The 18,186-nt window shown below is 39.7% G+C and overlaps 1 protein-coding gene across 7 annotated transcripts in view; it reads left to right on the forward strand.

The window, feature by feature from the left end:
- Positions 1 to 18,186, forward strand: part of ARID1B (AT-rich interaction domain 1B) — a 320,528-nt gene that overhangs the window by 277,403 nt on the left and 24,939 nt on the right. For 5 of the 7 annotated variants that reach the window (XM_068677171.1, XM_068677169.1, XM_068677172.1 and 2 more), the window contains 4 exons: positions 845 to 990; positions 8,545 to 8,654; positions 9,408 to 9,566; positions 15,034 to 15,243. In XM_068677171.1, coding sequence (XP_068533272.1) covers positions 845 to 990; positions 8,545 to 8,654; positions 9,408 to 9,566; positions 15,034 to 15,243 — 625 coding nt within the window. The remainder of the gene's footprint in view (positions 1 to 844; positions 991 to 8,544; positions 8,655 to 9,407; positions 9,567 to 15,033; positions 15,244 to 18,186) is intronic. The other 2 variants (XM_068677174.1, XM_068677175.1) reach the window with 1 other exon arrangement.

An 18,186-nucleotide genomic window follows, 5' to 3' on the forward strand; every position in this document is an offset into this window, starting at 1 on the left:
TGTACGTACATAGTTTTTTGGAAGATTGAACCTGAACAGCACAGACAAGATGGGTATTTTATTCAGTGCTACAGTCAGGTCTGTGGTCATTTTAATGGCATTTGCTAAATGACTATGACTTTGGGCCCTAAATCAGTACCGGAAACAGGAACATCAGTTGTGTTATTAAGAAAAAACTCTGTTTTGAAGAAGAAGAGAAGCAGGAATTTACATTTGTATGATTTCACAGAATCACACAGAATTTCTAGGTGGGACTTTCGTAAATGCCACTTCGGGTCATGAAGTTACGCTCAAGATAACTGTTCATATGCAGTTGGTTTTCTCTCTTGAACCCTGAGACTGGCAGTGTTTGCAGGAAACAAGGTGTGTTTGATACCAGATCTGACATAACAGATAAAGAGATCTGAAAGAGATTCTATGGCACCCATTTTTCTTCTGGTCATTTCATTGCATTTTGAGCCATGGCAGGCAAGGATTTCTGTTAAATGGTCAAAACTTTCATTCACTCTGAAATTTTTATATACCAAACCTAGGTTCTAATTTTGACTCCTGATCACGTTGCTGTCTAGGGTAAATAATATGAGCTGTATTTTTGTGCTGATAGGTTGTGACATATAAAAACACCATATACATTTCTTGAAATTTATGTTCAGTCCAATTCTGTCTCAGATATACAGTGACTAATTCAAGACTAATAGCTCCCCATGTAGGTAAAATGAACTAATTGCGTGCCTTCTCCTTAGCTATTTGCAAACAATAGGAGATGTATTCTGTGACAAACCACAGTATCTTCAGCGATGAGGTACGTAATGAGACCGTGTGTGTGTGCTTTTTCTTCTCGTAGGCAAGGCAATTTTCCTGCCATGAATCAAAGCGGTATTATGGGATCCAGCTCCCCCTACACGCAGCCGATGAACAACAGCTCTGGCTTGATGAACCCGCAGGCTCCTCCATACAGCATGGCACCTAACATGGTGAACAGTTCCACAGGTAATGGTGGGTAGCGTTGCAGGAGTGGCCTTCCTCCAAAAACTTGTTTAAAGGTACCAGCCCTGAGCTGATGGCAGAGGATAGCCTTCTTCATTCGATTCACCCCTACTGGGGTAGTTTGGAGTGATTGGAAACTAGGCTAAGGTATTTGCGTTTTTTTGTACAGTAACTCATGCATTTTTCATGAAGTCCTTTCGCACAGCATGTAGATGAGTACAATGTTTTGAAAGTTATAGCAACACTCGGACCCAGTTTGACGTAGGTGTTGACTAGCAAGTATTATGTATATTTGTGTGTGTGTGTCTGCAAGAGGGGGAAGGAGAAAAGCCTCATCTCTGAAGAGGCTGCTGTTGCTTTTCAGTGTCTTGCTTCCTAAGATTGCAATTTGAGTTATTTAATGTGGTGCTGTTTTTTAAAAACAGAGATGTGCACCTGCTCTGACTTGAAGATGCTGTAAGTTGGGCACTTAAAATAATTGCTCTGTTCTGAAAATATAGGCCTTATTTTCTGTTTCCAAAATTCATATAACCATCTATAGAGTTTCTTCACTTACTTATTTAAATATCAGTATATGAAATTTAATCATAGTTTCCTTCTGCAAACAAAGCATATTTAACGTAGATGTTGGATTTATCTTTCATATTGTGACTTGTGAATTCAGAATTATTTACAGATTTGTGTGCATCTTCGAAGACAGGTGAATATACTGCTGTGCAAATATGCTTCATCGTCCTTATTCAGCTTCACATCCTAACAATTATCTCCTATTGAGATGATACTTCAGTAAAGACCAATTCTTTGATGAGGGAGGGTTCGGATGGAGTTTCAGTAACCCTAAGGTGGATCTTCCAGTCATGGAGTTTCGGTGCATGCTTTACTGATTACATTAGCCTTTTTTGAAAATTAGTTTTTTTAAGTATTTTTGAAAGCTGAAGAGCTATGCTAAGGTGATTTGATTTCTTAGTTGTATGTGCTTCTACTTGGTTTATTTCTTTACAGATACCTTGTTGCTTAAGTTGTGTATTACCAAGAGCCTGTGTTTCAGTATCTTCCTCTCTGCACCATGTAGCCTGTTCCATTCCTTCATCCTTTGCCTCCTTCCCTGCCTTTCCTTCCTCACAAATTCATATGCCTCTGCTTCTTAGGCAGAAAATGGCCCATGTGAAATTGTAGTGTCTAGTATGTCCAGAGGGCTTCTTTCCTGTGTTTAGGAGCTCCCAAGATACTTAAGGGTGTCTTATTTTTTGAGAATATGTTACATCTTTGTTAGCAAAAGAAACTGAATAGAATCTGTTAATCAGCAAGCTTTTTTTTTTTTAAACTTAAAAAAAAAGAAAAAAAAACGACCAAAAGGGCTTTTTTCAGTCTTTCTTGAAAGCCATTGGTTAGTCCAGACAGCACACTTGTACTATCTGGATGAAGAGGGAAAAGCTATTGAAAAGACCATTAGATAATAGCTTGCTTTTCCCCCACCAGAGCTGTCCCAGGTAATATTATGTTTTGTTTGTGTAGTTATGTGTTTTGTCTGGCTTGCTGAAATAAAATTACTTCTGAGCATTGAAACTGTGCTATAAATTCTGTTTTGCTATTAGCAGAAGTAATTTTTCCCCCTTTTCCTTTGGCCCCCAGAGCTGCAAAAATAACCAACAGCAAACAGATGGCAGAGTGCCTTGCCTAAGAAGATTTATGTATTCCTAAGGAATAACCAGTTTAAAGGAAGATTCACAGAGGTTTTTTTGTTCAGATAATTCAGCCATTCGTTATTTCATACAGTGGAAATCTGTTCAATGCAAGGCCATTTATCCTAGCAGTCTTTTGTATGGGGTAGTCATACTCTTTTTATTGTGTTATGCATTCTGAAATATTGGATTTTTAATAATTTAAACATTTATCAGGGTTTTTTTTTCTGCCAGTGCATTTGTGAGGTTTTCTTTTGTTCCAGTTTTATTAATTCAAAGATTACCCAATAGAAAGTAAGTATGAGATGAACCGGAGGAGTTCAGTGCACCTCTTCTCCTCTGTGTGTGAGCAGACACGCATCTAGATTGCTCTCTATTGCTTTACACGGCTGGCCTCCAACAGCACAGAGCGTGGCGGTGCAGAGGGGAAAAAAGAGAAAATGAGGCGTGGATACACTGCTGGGGGCACATGCGGTGGGAACGCTGCCATTGCCCATATGCTGACACGTCATTCTGCTTGGGTCAAAGAAATGAAGGGCTGAGCTTAAGACAAGTGTCAATACAGGACTTAAAATGATATTGTCTTGAGCCGGGGGAGCACTGCAGGCTCCGCTCTTGCCCATGCACTGCATTTGATGAGATGGAGAACATGCAGATGGTGCCTGCTTACAGGCCGAAAGCGGCATTATCTGTGACACAAAGACCAACGCCGCTATCTGGCTCTTTTTCCCACTAGTTTAAAGCCACAACAGCGAGGAAAAACAGGGTTCAGTCAGTGTGTAGGGCCAAAAAAAGCAACTGAGTAGCTGCAGGTGGAGTCAAGTGAGAGGGTTACCTTTCTGACATGCACTGAGCATGAACAACTGTTGTTTCAGTAACAGGCCAATGAAAAAATAAGGTAAGCAACACGGAGAAGTTCATTTCTTGGTTTTCTGGGGTTTGAGAGTGCAATTCCGTTGCCTGTTTTGGGGATGGAAGGTAGGTTTTGGTTTATTTGTTGTAATCAAATGCAGTCAGTTTTAGGTTTTGCTCTGTAAAACACAGGAAGATTGCAGATGCTGTTTGGAATTTACGTGGTTGTAGAGCTTCAGTACAGCTGAGTATAACACTTTTTGCCACCTGTTTTTATTAGTATTTATAACTTCTCATTACCAGTTGACCTTATTTTATTATTATTATTTAATTAATATCATTATCAAAAGGAATATCATGGTGCAGTTTAACATCCTGGTATTTCCGCAGTGACTGCGGATCAAAGAACACATCACCAGCTTTAGATGATGTAGAGCAGTTTAGGAACACAGAAATTATGAGGTTAAAGCAGACGGATCCTTCTGATAGAGTATCCCATCCATAACAATACCAAAAGCTTCAAGAACAAGTGCCAGAATCCTCCCACAATTATGGAACAAGCTGCCATACAGAGAAATGGTATAAACTCCACTGTCCTCTTGTTATACAGAGGTTCACATTCTCATACATAATTTATATATTTTTCCCCTCCGTTTTTTTTAATTTGGGCTTTAAAAATATAATAAAAGAAAACTTACAAAACCAACATCAATGAAATAACAAGTTCACGCTGCTTACCTTGGCAATTCTTGCAAAAATTAGCTTTAAAAAGAAGTAATATGGAGTTTGTATCTCATAGCTTTCAATATTGTACTTGCACAGAGAGTGGCATCCAAAACCTCTTCTACTGCCCTTGGGGGTGAACAAAACAATGGAAGGGCATTCATACTGCCCATACCTCTGTTGTACCCATACCTTTCATTTTTCTGGGTTTTGCTATTCCCAGTAAATTTTGAACATTGGAATACTTAAAACATGAAGCTCTAAAAAAAAGTAAAGGAATTAAAAGGACACTCTTAAAAACAGATACAACGTTTACATTTTTATATTAAATGTATTTTTGACTTTGTGTTTATTTGGCTGAACCCCTGATAGAAACAGCAATTATATTTATAAATGTGAAGCATTTTTTAGAAATCTAAATTGTTTTTCTCTGTTTTGCGGCTCGGTTGGTTTTCATTTTTCAGAAGAATGAAGAACTCCATTTATTTTCCTTTTTTTTTTTTTTTTTTTTTCCCTGACACGTACCTCCACATGAGCTATTCTATAATGCACATTTAAACACAGTTTTCAGAGGACACTAGTAGTTGGTAGCAGGTTAAATATCACATCACCTGTAGCCCATACAGGCAACGACCATAATTTGGTGGTCACCGCGTAACTGTAAGCCAAGCCAGCTCTTACAGTACACGTACCCACATCCCAAAACTCATGCACTTGTCATCCCACAGTCCAGAGGGTTGGTAGGCAGAAAGGAGGGGTGGCGCTGACATCCTTGGCCGCCTGCACACCCATTTCACAACAAGGAGCCCGAGCCTCCTCGGCTGTGCTTCTACCCACAGGGGAATGGTCAGTTATGGCAGGATGTTAGGCAATGCTGTTCTGCTGTTGTCCCTGCTCTGTTGTGTTTTTTTTGGGGGGGGTGTAAAAGCAGTGGGGATTCTTTTGCCAGCTCCATATGAGTCATAAATTCTCTGCTTTTTCTTTGTTTCTTTTTTTTGTTTTTTTTTTTTGGAGGGAGAGTGCTAGGGGCAGGAGGGAGGGAGAAATGTCTTACAAAGGATGTAATATTCTGTTTTGTAGAGCGTGATTTGTTATTGCGCTAGCAATAAAGAGAAAAACAATGTTTGTGTATTGCTGCTCTTACAGTATTTCATCATCTTCTGGGACTGATAGTGCAGCCTTTAGCAAAAAAGAATACTTTGCTGCAGTTTCACTCTTGTCAATATAAGCCTTTGAGTACATTAAATTCAGCGTAGAATAGTTAATTCAGGACCTTGACCCATACTTGCTTTTTGAAACCATTCTAGCTCTTAAATTCTTCTAATAAGCCAGAGGCTAGTACTTGAGACCTATTCACAGTATGCTACAGCACTTTTTAAGTCAAAATTTCCGTGTTATCCTCTTCTCTAAAATGTTTTATCTTTCAGTCTGTACTTCACACGCAGAATTATTAGTACCTATGTAGAAAGAGAGCGTGTCTTAATTTAGCACTTTCGTGACAATAACAATATTTCACTGCTCAGAAAGGGTCAAAACAATGTTCTTGCTGTACTGCTTCGCTAAAAAGTGAAGGAGTGTCTGTTTGCAAATCACTGGAGAATACGTTTGCAAGAAGTTATGAAACAGCATTTCAGCAGTGGATGGAAAAGTAGCTGTGGAAACATGTTAGGTAAAAGCTATAGGGAGACCTTACAGTTTGCTAGTAAAACCCTTGCAGTTCTCCTCTTTAGAACAGAAAGTGATGTAGATGAAGAAAATAATTTAGAACAGAAAGTGGAACAGATTTGTGAAGCCATATTAATTTCTGCGTAATTGTCTCCAACTCCTGATAGAGACAAAATTATATATGCAAATACCACAAAACAAGAAATATGCAGTACACAAAATGAATTGGTGTTTTTACATTCCCAAACCTGAATAATATAGCCAGAATATGTGGTTCATTGCAGACCAGAGTCCCTCGCCCTTTACATGAGATGTTAATTGAAACCTCTCTGGAAGAGATTTTATAAAGGAGCTCTGATGGAAACAGGACTACCAGGAATGGGCAGAATTATGCTATTCTTTCACAATAGAAATACAGTGTGCCAACCTAGATAACAGTGAGAGATCAACAGAGGATTTAGCCATGCAGAACGCTGGTGAAGAAGTGTCGTTAACTTTACTTTGTTTGACCTCTCCAAAATAGCTTGAGAGGAGAAGGGTCATTTTTGGCTTGCTTTTAACTAAAACTAAGATGTCTTTTTAGCACTTTCACAGCATGATATGTGTTAAAATGGATTTTGTATAACAGTTTTGCATCCCAGTTTGAAACCAGACTGTGGCATACATTTGACCATTTTGCTATGTACATTTAAAAAAAAATCTCTGAAAGAAAAGTAACTTTTTTTTAAACTGAAGAATTCAAAACTAAAATGTGTTAGGCTGCCATTCTTCACTCCATAATGGTCACAAGCTGCCCCAACTCTCCAAACAGTGTAAGGGCAAAATGCATACAAATCACATGCGTAGTGGATGCTGGCTTCCCAGTATAATATTGCTTGGCTGTTTTGTTGAGGTTTCACACACATACATAAAAATAACAGCATTTTTAGCTGATCCCAATAGATTTTCTCTGCAGCTGCATCTCTTGAAAAAGGCTTTTTGTTCAATTCTTGAAGTCTTAAGTATTGCAAGTAAATTTTTTTTTTTAAGCTCAATTATGATTTATGTGTTGTGATGACTTTAAGGGCTTGATTGGGCTACAAATGTGCTTTGAAAAAACAAGAAAATGTGCCCATGAAAAACACCAGCAGTTCAAAGCTGAATATTGAGCATACAGTTGTAAACTCACATGGCACATGGCTGGGTAGGTTTTTTTGGCAGACCCATAGTCTCAACCTGCAGTGATGCTAAAGATATTAGCAAATTAGCACTGCAAAGCTTGCCAGCGTATTCGCCAGAGTCCTGCTCATGCTCTCACTGCTGTAATTAAAACTAATTATTTTCTAAAACATAGTAATACATGAATATGTGCAATAATCATTTTGTAGTGGGCAATCTGTGAAGCATTTTTAAAGCTTCTTTTCCCCCTCCTCTCTTTGGCTTGCTACGCAGTGTGCCTGCTGCCTAGTGTGAGCCAGCATTGTCATTTTGCAGAGGCACACTAGGTCTGGTAATGATCACATTCTTATTTTTTTCCCCTTTTTTATTTTTTTTAAGCAACGATGCTTTGCTGATTCTTAAAATTTGTGAGCTTGGGATATGTATTTTTTCCTTTTTCCTTTCTTTATAGGTTATCCTAGCCTATGTTTTTCTTATCTCAGATCCTTCTTTGAAAGCAGGACATGAGGGGGAGAAAAAAGAGGGAGAGGGAGGGAAGATAATCCAGCCTTTCATAAATGCTGTGCACATGGTTTTCTGCAGGAAAAGAATCGCCTGGTGTCTTGCTGTTGTTCTTTGGTTATTTGCATTGATTCAGTGTCATGGCACCTCCTAGCATCTGCTCTGCCCAGTATTTTCTCTGTATTTATCTGAATGTTTCTTCTTGCATCTTTCTAGAAATCCAGGAACCCAGCAGCTCTGCAGCAATAATACTATACTTAGCACTCACATCTTCAAATATATATAAAAAAAAAAACTTAAACTCCTCACACCCCTGGGAAGCAACTGTGTGCCATTATCAGGGAAAGACATTTGTGCGTTCATTATAGTCCCACCTCATTTTGGCAGGAGGGGGAAAGTTGACTGCTGTTTCTCAGAGCAGAGTTTGCAGCTTGTAATTCTGTAGTTAAAGCTCACAAGGCTGAGCAACTCGTCCTGAAGATAGTCAGGGCAGCAATTACCTGCTGGACGCCTGTCTTAATGCAGAAGCGCCATTGGGAAGTCCAGCCTTTTTCTCGGACTCAAAATAGAAAGTAAAATCTACGTCATTTTTGTCTCCGTTAGTCTGTTGCTAAAGGGAAAGTGCAGGAGTGACTGAGGTAGTCTGCTGGTCTGGTAAACTGTACTGGTAAACTGTCCTTGGGTAGCTGCAGACCAGCAGCGCCATGAGAAACAAATTTTCCTCCGTAAAGTGTTTTTTATCGTTGTTGTATGGTGCTTGCATTCTCCCTTTGTTCTTTTTTCTTTTATTTCCTTGCTTTCCTTTTATTTCCTCACTCCCACTGAAGAGGTGTGCAGGTTTCCGGATGCTAGGATAAGAGGACGGAGGTGGGATAACCTCTGCTTCACGTGTGGCCACAGGCTGGCAGCAGGAAGCGTTTTTTTCCTACCGAGCCAAGCACAGTCATGCTTAACTGTTTCTCCTGTTTTCGATTAGCACCTATGGGTCTTGCAGATATGATGACACCCGGTGAGTCCAAACTACCCCTTCCTCTCAAAGCAGATGGCAAAGAAGAAGGAGCCCCTCAACCCGAGAGCAAGTCAAAGGTATTTACCACCTCCGCACGTGGTGTTGGTTCAGCCCGCAGGAGTCTGCTGTGTTGTCTCCATCTTCTGGTTTTGGCCTACCCACTTCTGTTCTCTCCTGCATGCCTTTCCATTCACGTGCAATCTCTTTGTTTGTTTCTTTTTTTTTTATTTTTTTTAATTTTTTTTTTCACTTCATTGTGTGGATCTGAAAGTTACTAGTTCTTACGGCATTTTAACTTGCGGGGGCAAAGCATCCCAAGCCAAAAGTTGCGTGGGGATTCGGCTGTGCCAGGTGGGTGGGGAAGAAGGGTCTTGCCTGGTTTTAATCCTTGCAGCCATTTTTCTCTGCCTTCAGTTATAGCTTCCTGTTTTGGCCGCCTCAGCAGCAGCAACATACTTTAATATTTTGCTTTCCTGCCTTATTTGATAAAATAAGGTGAACAGCTTGTGTTTTTTTTCTTTCTTTCATAAGGGGAAACCCATGCTTAGCATTCCATGTGAGCTTGAAATAAGCATGGTGGCTTAGTGACTTTAGCCAAGCATCCAGCAAACTTTCCAAATTATACTAATTAAGAATGTTGTTTTAATACTTTATATATATATATAAATATATTTATATATGTGTGTGTTTTCTGTATGTGTCTCTCTGTTTATATATATTTTATATATAAAAAATTGGTCAGTCTGTTAAACTGGATGTATTTTTTTTTGTTTTTAATAAAGTTTGCCCTGCCTTTGTCATATTATTTTTTTTTTATTCCTCTACCACAGGATAGCTACAGCTCTCAGGGTATTTCTCAGCCCCCAACCCCAGGCAACCTGCCAGTCCCTTCCCCAATGTCCCCAAGCTCTGCTAGCATCTCCTCATTTCATGGAGATGAAAGTGATAGCATTAGCAGCCCAGGCTGGCCAAAGACTCCATCAAGCCCTGTAAGTGGCTCTGTTTTTTTTGGTTTTTGTTTATTTTTTTGTAATTAATTATATTTTAATGCTTGCTTGTTTGTTTTATAAATTCCTTTTCTTCATTATTTATCCACTAAACAGTTTTCTTTCTTTATAACACTGGGTACAAATTCTGCTCTCGGACACATGACTGTAAGTTCCACTGCCTGGCTTCAGTGGGGCCCGAGCATGCTTATCCAAGGGCAAAATTTGTCCCAACGGTACTTTGAAATAAGAAAGAGTAAAATTGCGTGCATCATGCAAGTGTGCTGTCTGGTAATACAGCAGTTGTTGTGAAGAAAACATCCTGTTAATGCATCAGCTTCCAAGCATGCGGACTGTGTTGTTAAGGACAAATCCATTTCTGTTCCTGGGCCCAAACTCCTTCACACAACTGTCTTCACTCTGGTTGCTGCATTTGTCTTTGCTAGTGTTATTTGGGGCTGGGAGGAGGGAAGGGAGGAAATGGGGGGAAAAAAAAGATACGTGAAAGTTTGAATTGTAGACTTAGCACCACAAAAAAGCTGCCATGTATATTTTCAAAACATTTTATATTTTGAATTGTGTATGTGGAAATACATGTATTAGGTTCTCAGGATATGATCTAAAACAAAATTATTTCTGATTTGCTTCTTTCAATTATTTAGAAATAACCCAGATTGTGGGTAGAATAAAACTGGTGTGTGTATGTTCTTAGAAAACTATTTTTAGGTGAATAATGTTTAGTCATTCTCGTACAAGAAAAACCTGAGAGATATGCATGGAACTAAAAAAATAAATGTCATATATATATATATATATATATGCACATGGAACAATCTATGTGCATATATAGACATATATAGAAAAGAGAATGTTGACATAAGACTATATGGCCTATGGGAAGCAAATGTCTACTTGGCCATTTTTGCTTTTTGCGTTTTTTAATAGGAAAATGTATGTTGTTCTATTATTTTCTTTCTGCTAAAAATAATAATGATAATAGTTTCTCTTTAGAAAAATACTGCAATGTTTTTTGAGAAATATAAAGTGTGTTTTTTTTCCAATGTTGATGTTCACTTAAAATAGCAACAATTCTTTGATAACAATTCAGTTTTCACAAAGTGATATGTTACAGAATATGTCTTAAAAACAGAGGAAGGCCAATTGGAGTAACAAAGGTCTACCCATCCAAAAGCCAGATGTGAATGCCCTGAGCAGAGGGGCAGCGTGGCATGAAATGCACCACCTCAATGTTTTGATGTTTATTTGGCAGCAACTTTGGGTCTCAGAAGGCAGCTGGTGTTACTTGTTCCCACAAAGTCTCATTCTTAACAGTGTTTCTAAGAGGGTAGTACCAAAAACGGGATTTGTTTTCTTTGTAATGGCGTTTTTAGGTAGGTTTTCCGGAGGAAAGCAAGAGAGCTATTGCATAGGCTGTCTGACCCATCAAGTCCTTCTGCAATGCATTCCTGAGCTCACTGTAAAAACTGCACAACGTATCCTAGAGCCATTGTGAAGATATGCAGAGATTTCTTCCCTCACAAATATGGCAGAGTACAGTGCTGGGAAAAGTGAATGGAGAAATGTTGTGGTTTCAGTGTAAAAGCTTCTCTTCTGAATGCCCTTCCCTTCAAGTGCTGCTACATCTTTAGCTTCAGCTAGGTTCTTGGTAGGGATAAATACAGAGCTTTGGAATGATGGAAAAACGAGTGCTGTAAATTAGCTGATCTCTCCTTACCTATGAAGGCCAGTGTATTGGATAACTTCATCGACTTCAACAGCAGCCTGACATAGACTGGAAGATTGATTGCAGGCACTTTGTTACACTTGAAAACAGGCCAAATTTGTTCGTTAAATCCCAGAGCTGCTTCTTGGGCTACAACTTCTCCATTCCAGCAGAGGATAAAAGCAAGGGTGAATGGACTCACAACGTCCCTGTGATCCTACCAAGCGGATCCTCTCTTTCAGCAGTTCTGAATGGAACTGAGCCATAACAAAATGTAAAGAAGGAACTGTTTTGTGTTATGTTGTGAGGGCTCTTAAGGTGTATAGGTAAAAGGACATTTCTGCTCTGCTAATTTTACATGTAGTGTTCATCCCTGACAGTCTGAGAATCTTCAAATCCTTTAACAGATAATTTGAAAGTGGGTCTGCACTATGCAGGGTCACTCCAACACAAGGATTATGTAGCCCCATCACGCAAGGGTCTGTATTAGAGCTATACAACTTCAGTAGGGGATAGGTATTGAAAATAAAGTATGAGCTGAGGGAAATTTAATAGAGGAATTGGCTTTGGTATCCACATTCTTTGTTGGTAGTGGTTTTAATCACCGATTTAAACATAGCCAGCCGTATCTGTAGAATGACTGGGAACTGAGGGCAGAATAGGATACCACCAAGTCAGTGAAGGTGTGTGCTACGGGATTGCACCAGCATTCTTTTATCACCTAAATAATCAACAAACTTTACAAAATAAATGTTCATGATCTGTGTTCTTCCAGCATTGCCTGCTATGCCCTCACTTGAGCTAACAATCAGTTAATGGTATCAGCTTGTAATAAACCTCTATTTTCCAGGGGTTAACATTGACCTATAGGCAAATTTAGTCTTCCAGCTGAATGTGCCCATGTGGATCCAGAGTTTGTTTGTGTGTAGACTAGCTTGCACACATCTGTCATTTTTATATGTTTACATTTATAAAAAATAGAGAAGAGAAAAAGATCTTTACTCTTGAGGAATAGCATTTTTCCCTCCAGTGCATTCTTCTAAAGTTAACATTTCATTTTAGAAGAAAATTGCACCCATTTTACAAAGCCTGACAACCTGAAAGCTCACACAGTAAGAAACACTTCTTACCTTCTGTAAGCTGTGAAAAGTTTTCAGATTATACTGTCATTTTAGAGCCTGCTGCCACATTGCTGAAAAGCAACATTATTTGAGACATACAGTGGAAGAACCCAGAATGAAAAATTCTTAACTGGTCTCCATTCTGCTCTGAATCTGATTTGAAAGAGAGAATCTTAGTGCATAGAAAAATAAAATGTAAAACTGGGAAACCTGAACATTCTTAATAGTGAACTACCATAAAAGTGAAATAGAAACTTCTTTGTTGCCTCGTATGTTAAAATAAAAGGCCATACAAAATTTGCTGGGTAAAAGCTGAAATTTCCCACCTTGACTTGTATAGGAGTCCTGTAGCATCTTAGATGTAAGATTAAAATTAATGCTAATGCTGATGAACAGTAGAGTAACTTTGTTATTGCTGCAGTTGGTAGAGGAGTAGCATCAGTTTATTCTGCTGTTCAAGTCTGTGATCGTGTTTTCATTACGAAATCAAATTAGTAGCAATAGGACTTGCCTACTGCCCACTTCCCACCCACCACCAAATAAATCCTTGACAAAGTATATTTGTTGAAAAGAGTTATAGTGATTTACTGAAACACCCAAATACATAGCAAGTGATGCTTTGAGTAAAGTGTTTGCCATTACAGAGTCAGTTTGTGTTTCCATTGCATAATCAAAATCTGCAGGACTCATGTCAGAACACTTTCCTGCCAGCCCTGTAGAATTAGAGTTCAGCCTCGACTCTGGCATCACAGGATCTATAACACAACTGAATCTGATTCAGGAGTGTGTCTTATTTCTAAGTGAAGAAGGTAGTAGTGTCTCTCTGTAGGAAGGACTACAGCAAAGGAGGCAGAAAACCTTACAGGAGGCTATTTATTTAATTAAAAGGAATATCCATTCACTGGAAAGAACAGCAATGGCTCATGGAACTGCTGGGTCACCCCCTCCTGGCTTCGTGTTTCTTTTCTCCTGGCTCTCCTCCAGTATTGCCAAGTTTCAGCTGGAGAGAGATACAGAGCCTGTCATATTTTCCAGGCTAATGTGCAAGATGAATGGTGGCAGTGCTTTTAGAGTCCTTGGCAGTTGGATGCTGCCACACCACATCTTTCATGGTGTCAAGCGCCAGCCCTCACCAGTGCTGTGTGGGGACGAGGACAAGTGGGTGGCTCTGTAGCACCCGTGAGGTACGTCCAGGGTCTTGTTGAGAAGTGTTCAACTAGAAATAAGGTACTGATTACTTCAGAGTAGATATGTCTCCTGTTCAAAGTAAGGGACGCAAGGAAGGGAAAGAGTGATTGACTAGATGATTTTGAAGTGTCTACTGCAATCAACAACCAAGATTAGGATTTTGCTACATAGATAGAAAGCGTATGTTTCCCTTCATGTGTTTGGCTCCTTTCCCAAAGCTTCATATCAATCTTTCTCTCTTGTGTTTAATTCTGAGCCACTCCATCTCGCAGTGCTGAGCAGATCTCTTCACCTTGTGCGAGCAGGAGGGTCTTCCTGCAGTACCAACAGCCCCTCTCCATCGTCTGACCAGAGGCACCTCAGTGCCTGGTCCATCCATGTGTGGCACAAAGCCCAGCTCACAGATGGAAAAAGAAGATATGGTGAGAAGATCTGTGTTCCAGCCCCTGTGGCAGCCTCAGTGCTTTCTGCCATCTCTAGATTGCGAAGAAAAGGACATCAGGGTAGCATGAGCTTTTGTTAGCTGTAAAGCCAGAACAGCAGCAGCAGAAGGGCTTCACTCCTGCACTTCTGCCACATATTAAAGTATTCTGCTCTTTCCACCTCTTCCAGTTTTCCTGTGGCTCATCTCTGATTGCTCTGAATCCTGCTTTTCCCCAGGTCATAATACACACTCTCTTCTCTAGGCAGGTTGTATGAAATGACCATCTTCTGTCCTCATTCAAGAGAGGAGAGTAGTAGCCACTCATGAGCATTACTGGCTCAGGCAGCTAATTCACAATTCACAACGAGTATTGCCACCAATCTCCTTGTACTGTAGGCATTCATCTTCTTTCTGTTGACCAGCAGCAGTATGAACAGACAGTAAAGCATTGCCAGTTATGACTCTAAATCGAGTACAATCCCTAGTGTACTAGATTGCCATAATTCATGCTTTAGGATATTCTTCTGCATTTCCTGTTCTGGTGGAAGACTTTTAGGTTTTCTAGCCACTCTTTGGGTAGAAAGGCAGAGTGTGCATTTCATTCATTTTTAGGATTAAGATAAGTTGAGTGGGACAAGTTTGTTTTATTTTGCCCAAATCACTGCTTGCAAAGCACTTTAAGATAAGTGGATGTGAAGGACTATGTGAGAACTACCTGTTATTAAAATGAAATGAGGCAACATCAGAAACTTGCCTTCTGGGATCCAAAGTTCAGATCAGTGAATGAAACATGAAAATGGGGAGTTTGGGCCCTTTTAATTAAAAAGCTGAATTTTCAGTATATGGACAGAATGTACTGTTTGTGCCTGAACTAGTAGCCTTCATTCCTGACTGTTGTGTGATAGCTTTAGTTTGTTTGACATCTTCTCTTTTTCAATGTTGTGAGTTTCTTACTTTCTTTTCCCTCCCCCTCCCACCCTTCCCCCAACTTTTTTTTTTCTTTTTGCAATTCAGAAATCAAGTTCCTCTACCACAACTGGAGAGAAGATCACAAAAGTCTATGAACTAGGAAACGAACCAGAACGCAAGATGTGGGTAGACCGGTACCTCACATTCATGGAGGAGAGGGGCACACCTGTGGCCAGTCTGCCAGCTGTGGGCAAGAAGCCCTTGGACCTGTTCAGGCTGTACGTCTGTGTCAAAGAGATTGGAGGTTTAGCACAGGTGAGAAGTGCTTAAAAGTCAACCTTCTGAAGAGGCAATACATAATTTTCCAGAATATTTCCTGCTGGTTACACAGCTTCATTCTCAGCCCTAACAATAGAGTTGAAGTAGAGTTTCAACATATTAATGCTTTTCTATTTGTCTGGAGTTCATCTTTGGCTGCATAATTGCTCTAAAAGCCTACTGTTTGAATCAAAATTGACCACCTCTGTAGACAGATGAAGCTGTTACCTGTTCAGGGTACCTGTTCAGGGGAATCCAGTAGTGCTGCTAAGAAAACAGAAGAGAAAAAGGCCATTGCATCAAAGTCACATGTAAAAAAACAGATGATAGAGCTGAAAGGAATTCAGCTGAAAGAAAAAGGAGATTTTGAAATCCATCCTTCCCAGATAGGTATGCTGCCTCTGGGAAAAATCAGTTCATTTCTCCAGAAAAGTGGCAGAGAGATTCTTGAAAATCGTCCTTCTTCCCAAATCTTTCATCTCCAATTGTCTCTACACAGTACAATTGTGTCTTAAGCAGAGACTGTGCTTTCCTCGTGTTTGGAAAGCGCTTTCAGGATATTTCGATTTGCCTTACAAGTGTAATCATTACAAAGAAAAGGTGATATATATACTTAATTGAGAGAAATGAAAATGAAAGTAGGAAGAGCTGAAAACAAAAAAGTTCAATGTTAGAATACAGAATATACAAATTTCTCTGGCCTTGTTCTTCCTGCTGAGCTTATTTGGTGTGCCACAGATGGGAGAAGCTTTCGTTTGTGTTCTCACCAGTTAACTGGAACTCTCGCAAAAGGATATGTGGAAATAACTTACGTAAGGTTCTATATAACTGACCACCACAGAGCAAAACTAAATGTTTCTTGACTAGCACCATCAAAAGGGAAAGCAGGAGTAAATAGTCAGCATTTGCAGACTTAGCTTTTGTATTTGATATTATCTGCCCTTTCCTGATGCTTACTAAACATCCTTTGCATCTACAGGATCAGTCTGGCTAGATGCTAGAAGCTACTGTGAAATGCTGAGACCCGTAATTTCTGTGGATTTAAAAATGTCTGTGGATGTTCAGTGCTTTGCAAGACTAGGTCTTAAAGACAGGTGTATAGATAAATATCTGTGTAGTATTTAATGGTATATATATGTATCTATAATTTTACACTAATTATAAAATATTAAGTCAAAAATACGGAAATCAAATTAGATCATCAGAAAGAGAGTACATCTTAATGATTTATCTGGTTAGTTCAGGAAAGAAACTTCCAACATCAATTAGTAGCATTTTTACTGCCGTGTTTAATGGTACACTTCACAACACAGGACTTGACTACTGAATTAGATCATTGGCCCTTCAAGTCCAGAAATGCTAGCTATTGCTGTTACTAGAGGAAGGCAGAGAAACCTAATATAGTTCACCTTGCCAGTTGTTAAATGCTATATATGGGTAAGAGATGGTATCCTGACATTTTTAGTGATCAGCTCATGCCCCCCAGCATCATAAAGATTTGATTACTTTTAGCTCAGAAACTTTATTACAGGTAAATCGTATCATGCAGCTGCTCTGCCTCGTACAGCGAGATTGCGCCCGCTACGGGCGCATCTCTGACTCGGTATCAAAAATAAAGCAAGGGGGACACATGGGATGTTCTGGAGAATTGTTAATGTTTGCTTATCACATGGAAATGTATTTTATTTTGAGACACTCAGTGTTAATTTGCAATGATAGACATTATGCATTGCCAAAGAATAGATGCTGTTCACTTAGCCTGATTTTTGAAGGATCTTGAGTTACAAATTTGTGTGCTTCAGTACTGATAAGAATTGACATTGAAAGTAAAGGCTTCTGTTTTTGCTGGTATGCCCACATGAATGATCACCGTGTTTATCTGTTCGGGCCTACTGAGAGGCAAAGTGCTTTGCTTGATGAGATTTATTTAAATGCATCAGAGTGATGTTCTTCTAAAAAGTTGTTGCTCCAGCTGCTACGCTCCCCATCTCCTGATTCTGCCCAGAAAGTGACAGGGAACGTAGCTGAGCAGCAGCAGTACATGTTCTCTGAATACGTGCAGCTGATGGGGTCCCAACATGAACAGACCAGCTGCTGGCAGTCTTCTTTTAAATGCCAGTACAGTGGGCATTTAGGCACGAATGTTCCTGTTTGCATTATACAATGTGTTCATTACATATCACTTAGCTGTAAGTCAGTAGGCACAAAGGGCTGTGTAACCGGATTTCAAGCCTCAGCAGGGGCAGTTTATGACAATCTCTTCTCCTTTAACTCCTGAGTTCTTGCAGGATCTACCAGAGAAATAAAAACACTTCATACAGCCATGCCAACCTGCCTACTATTAATGCTATCCCCAAAATATCTTCGCTGACTGGCAGCAATTATGATGTTATTAAACACAGAGAGAAATGTAAGAAACATTTCTTCTGCTGGCATAAAGGCACGAGAACAGTATGGCTAATGATAACCATTGTAACTAGAAAAGTTAAGCTGGAATCATAAAATCTCAGGCCTCAGGGCAAGTACAAGGCCTCAGGGCAAGTACAAGGTATCATGGCATGCAAGAATCAGGATTCTTCCCCAGCATCAGCCCAGATGCTCAGATGTTCATAGCCCCTTTATTTCAGTGCTGTCTCCCCTCCTAGGATCATACCTAGCAATTGCACAACTGGCTGAATGAACTTTGGGGCATCAGGTGTTACAGCAAAATACTCTGCTATGACTGGTACAGCTGAGTGAGCCAGTGGCATCATCCAGGATGACAAATGAACTGAGCTGTTACTGCAGATCAGCTGTGTTTGAAGAACTCAGGAGCAGATTCTTTGGATATTCTCAGCCTTGCACTGCAAACAAGACTCGCAGTGGAGCTGTGCAGTCAGCAATGTAATACAGGGTACTGCTGGGCTAGTCCTGTGTGTTTGAAGTCTGCCTTAATTAATG

Source organism: Anas acuta, chromosome 3 (genome assembly GCF_963932015.1).
Source record: "Anas acuta chromosome 3, bAnaAcu1.1, whole genome shotgun sequence".
Taxonomy (NCBI): Eukaryota; Metazoa; Chordata; class Aves; order Anseriformes; family Anatidae; genus Anas; species Anas acuta.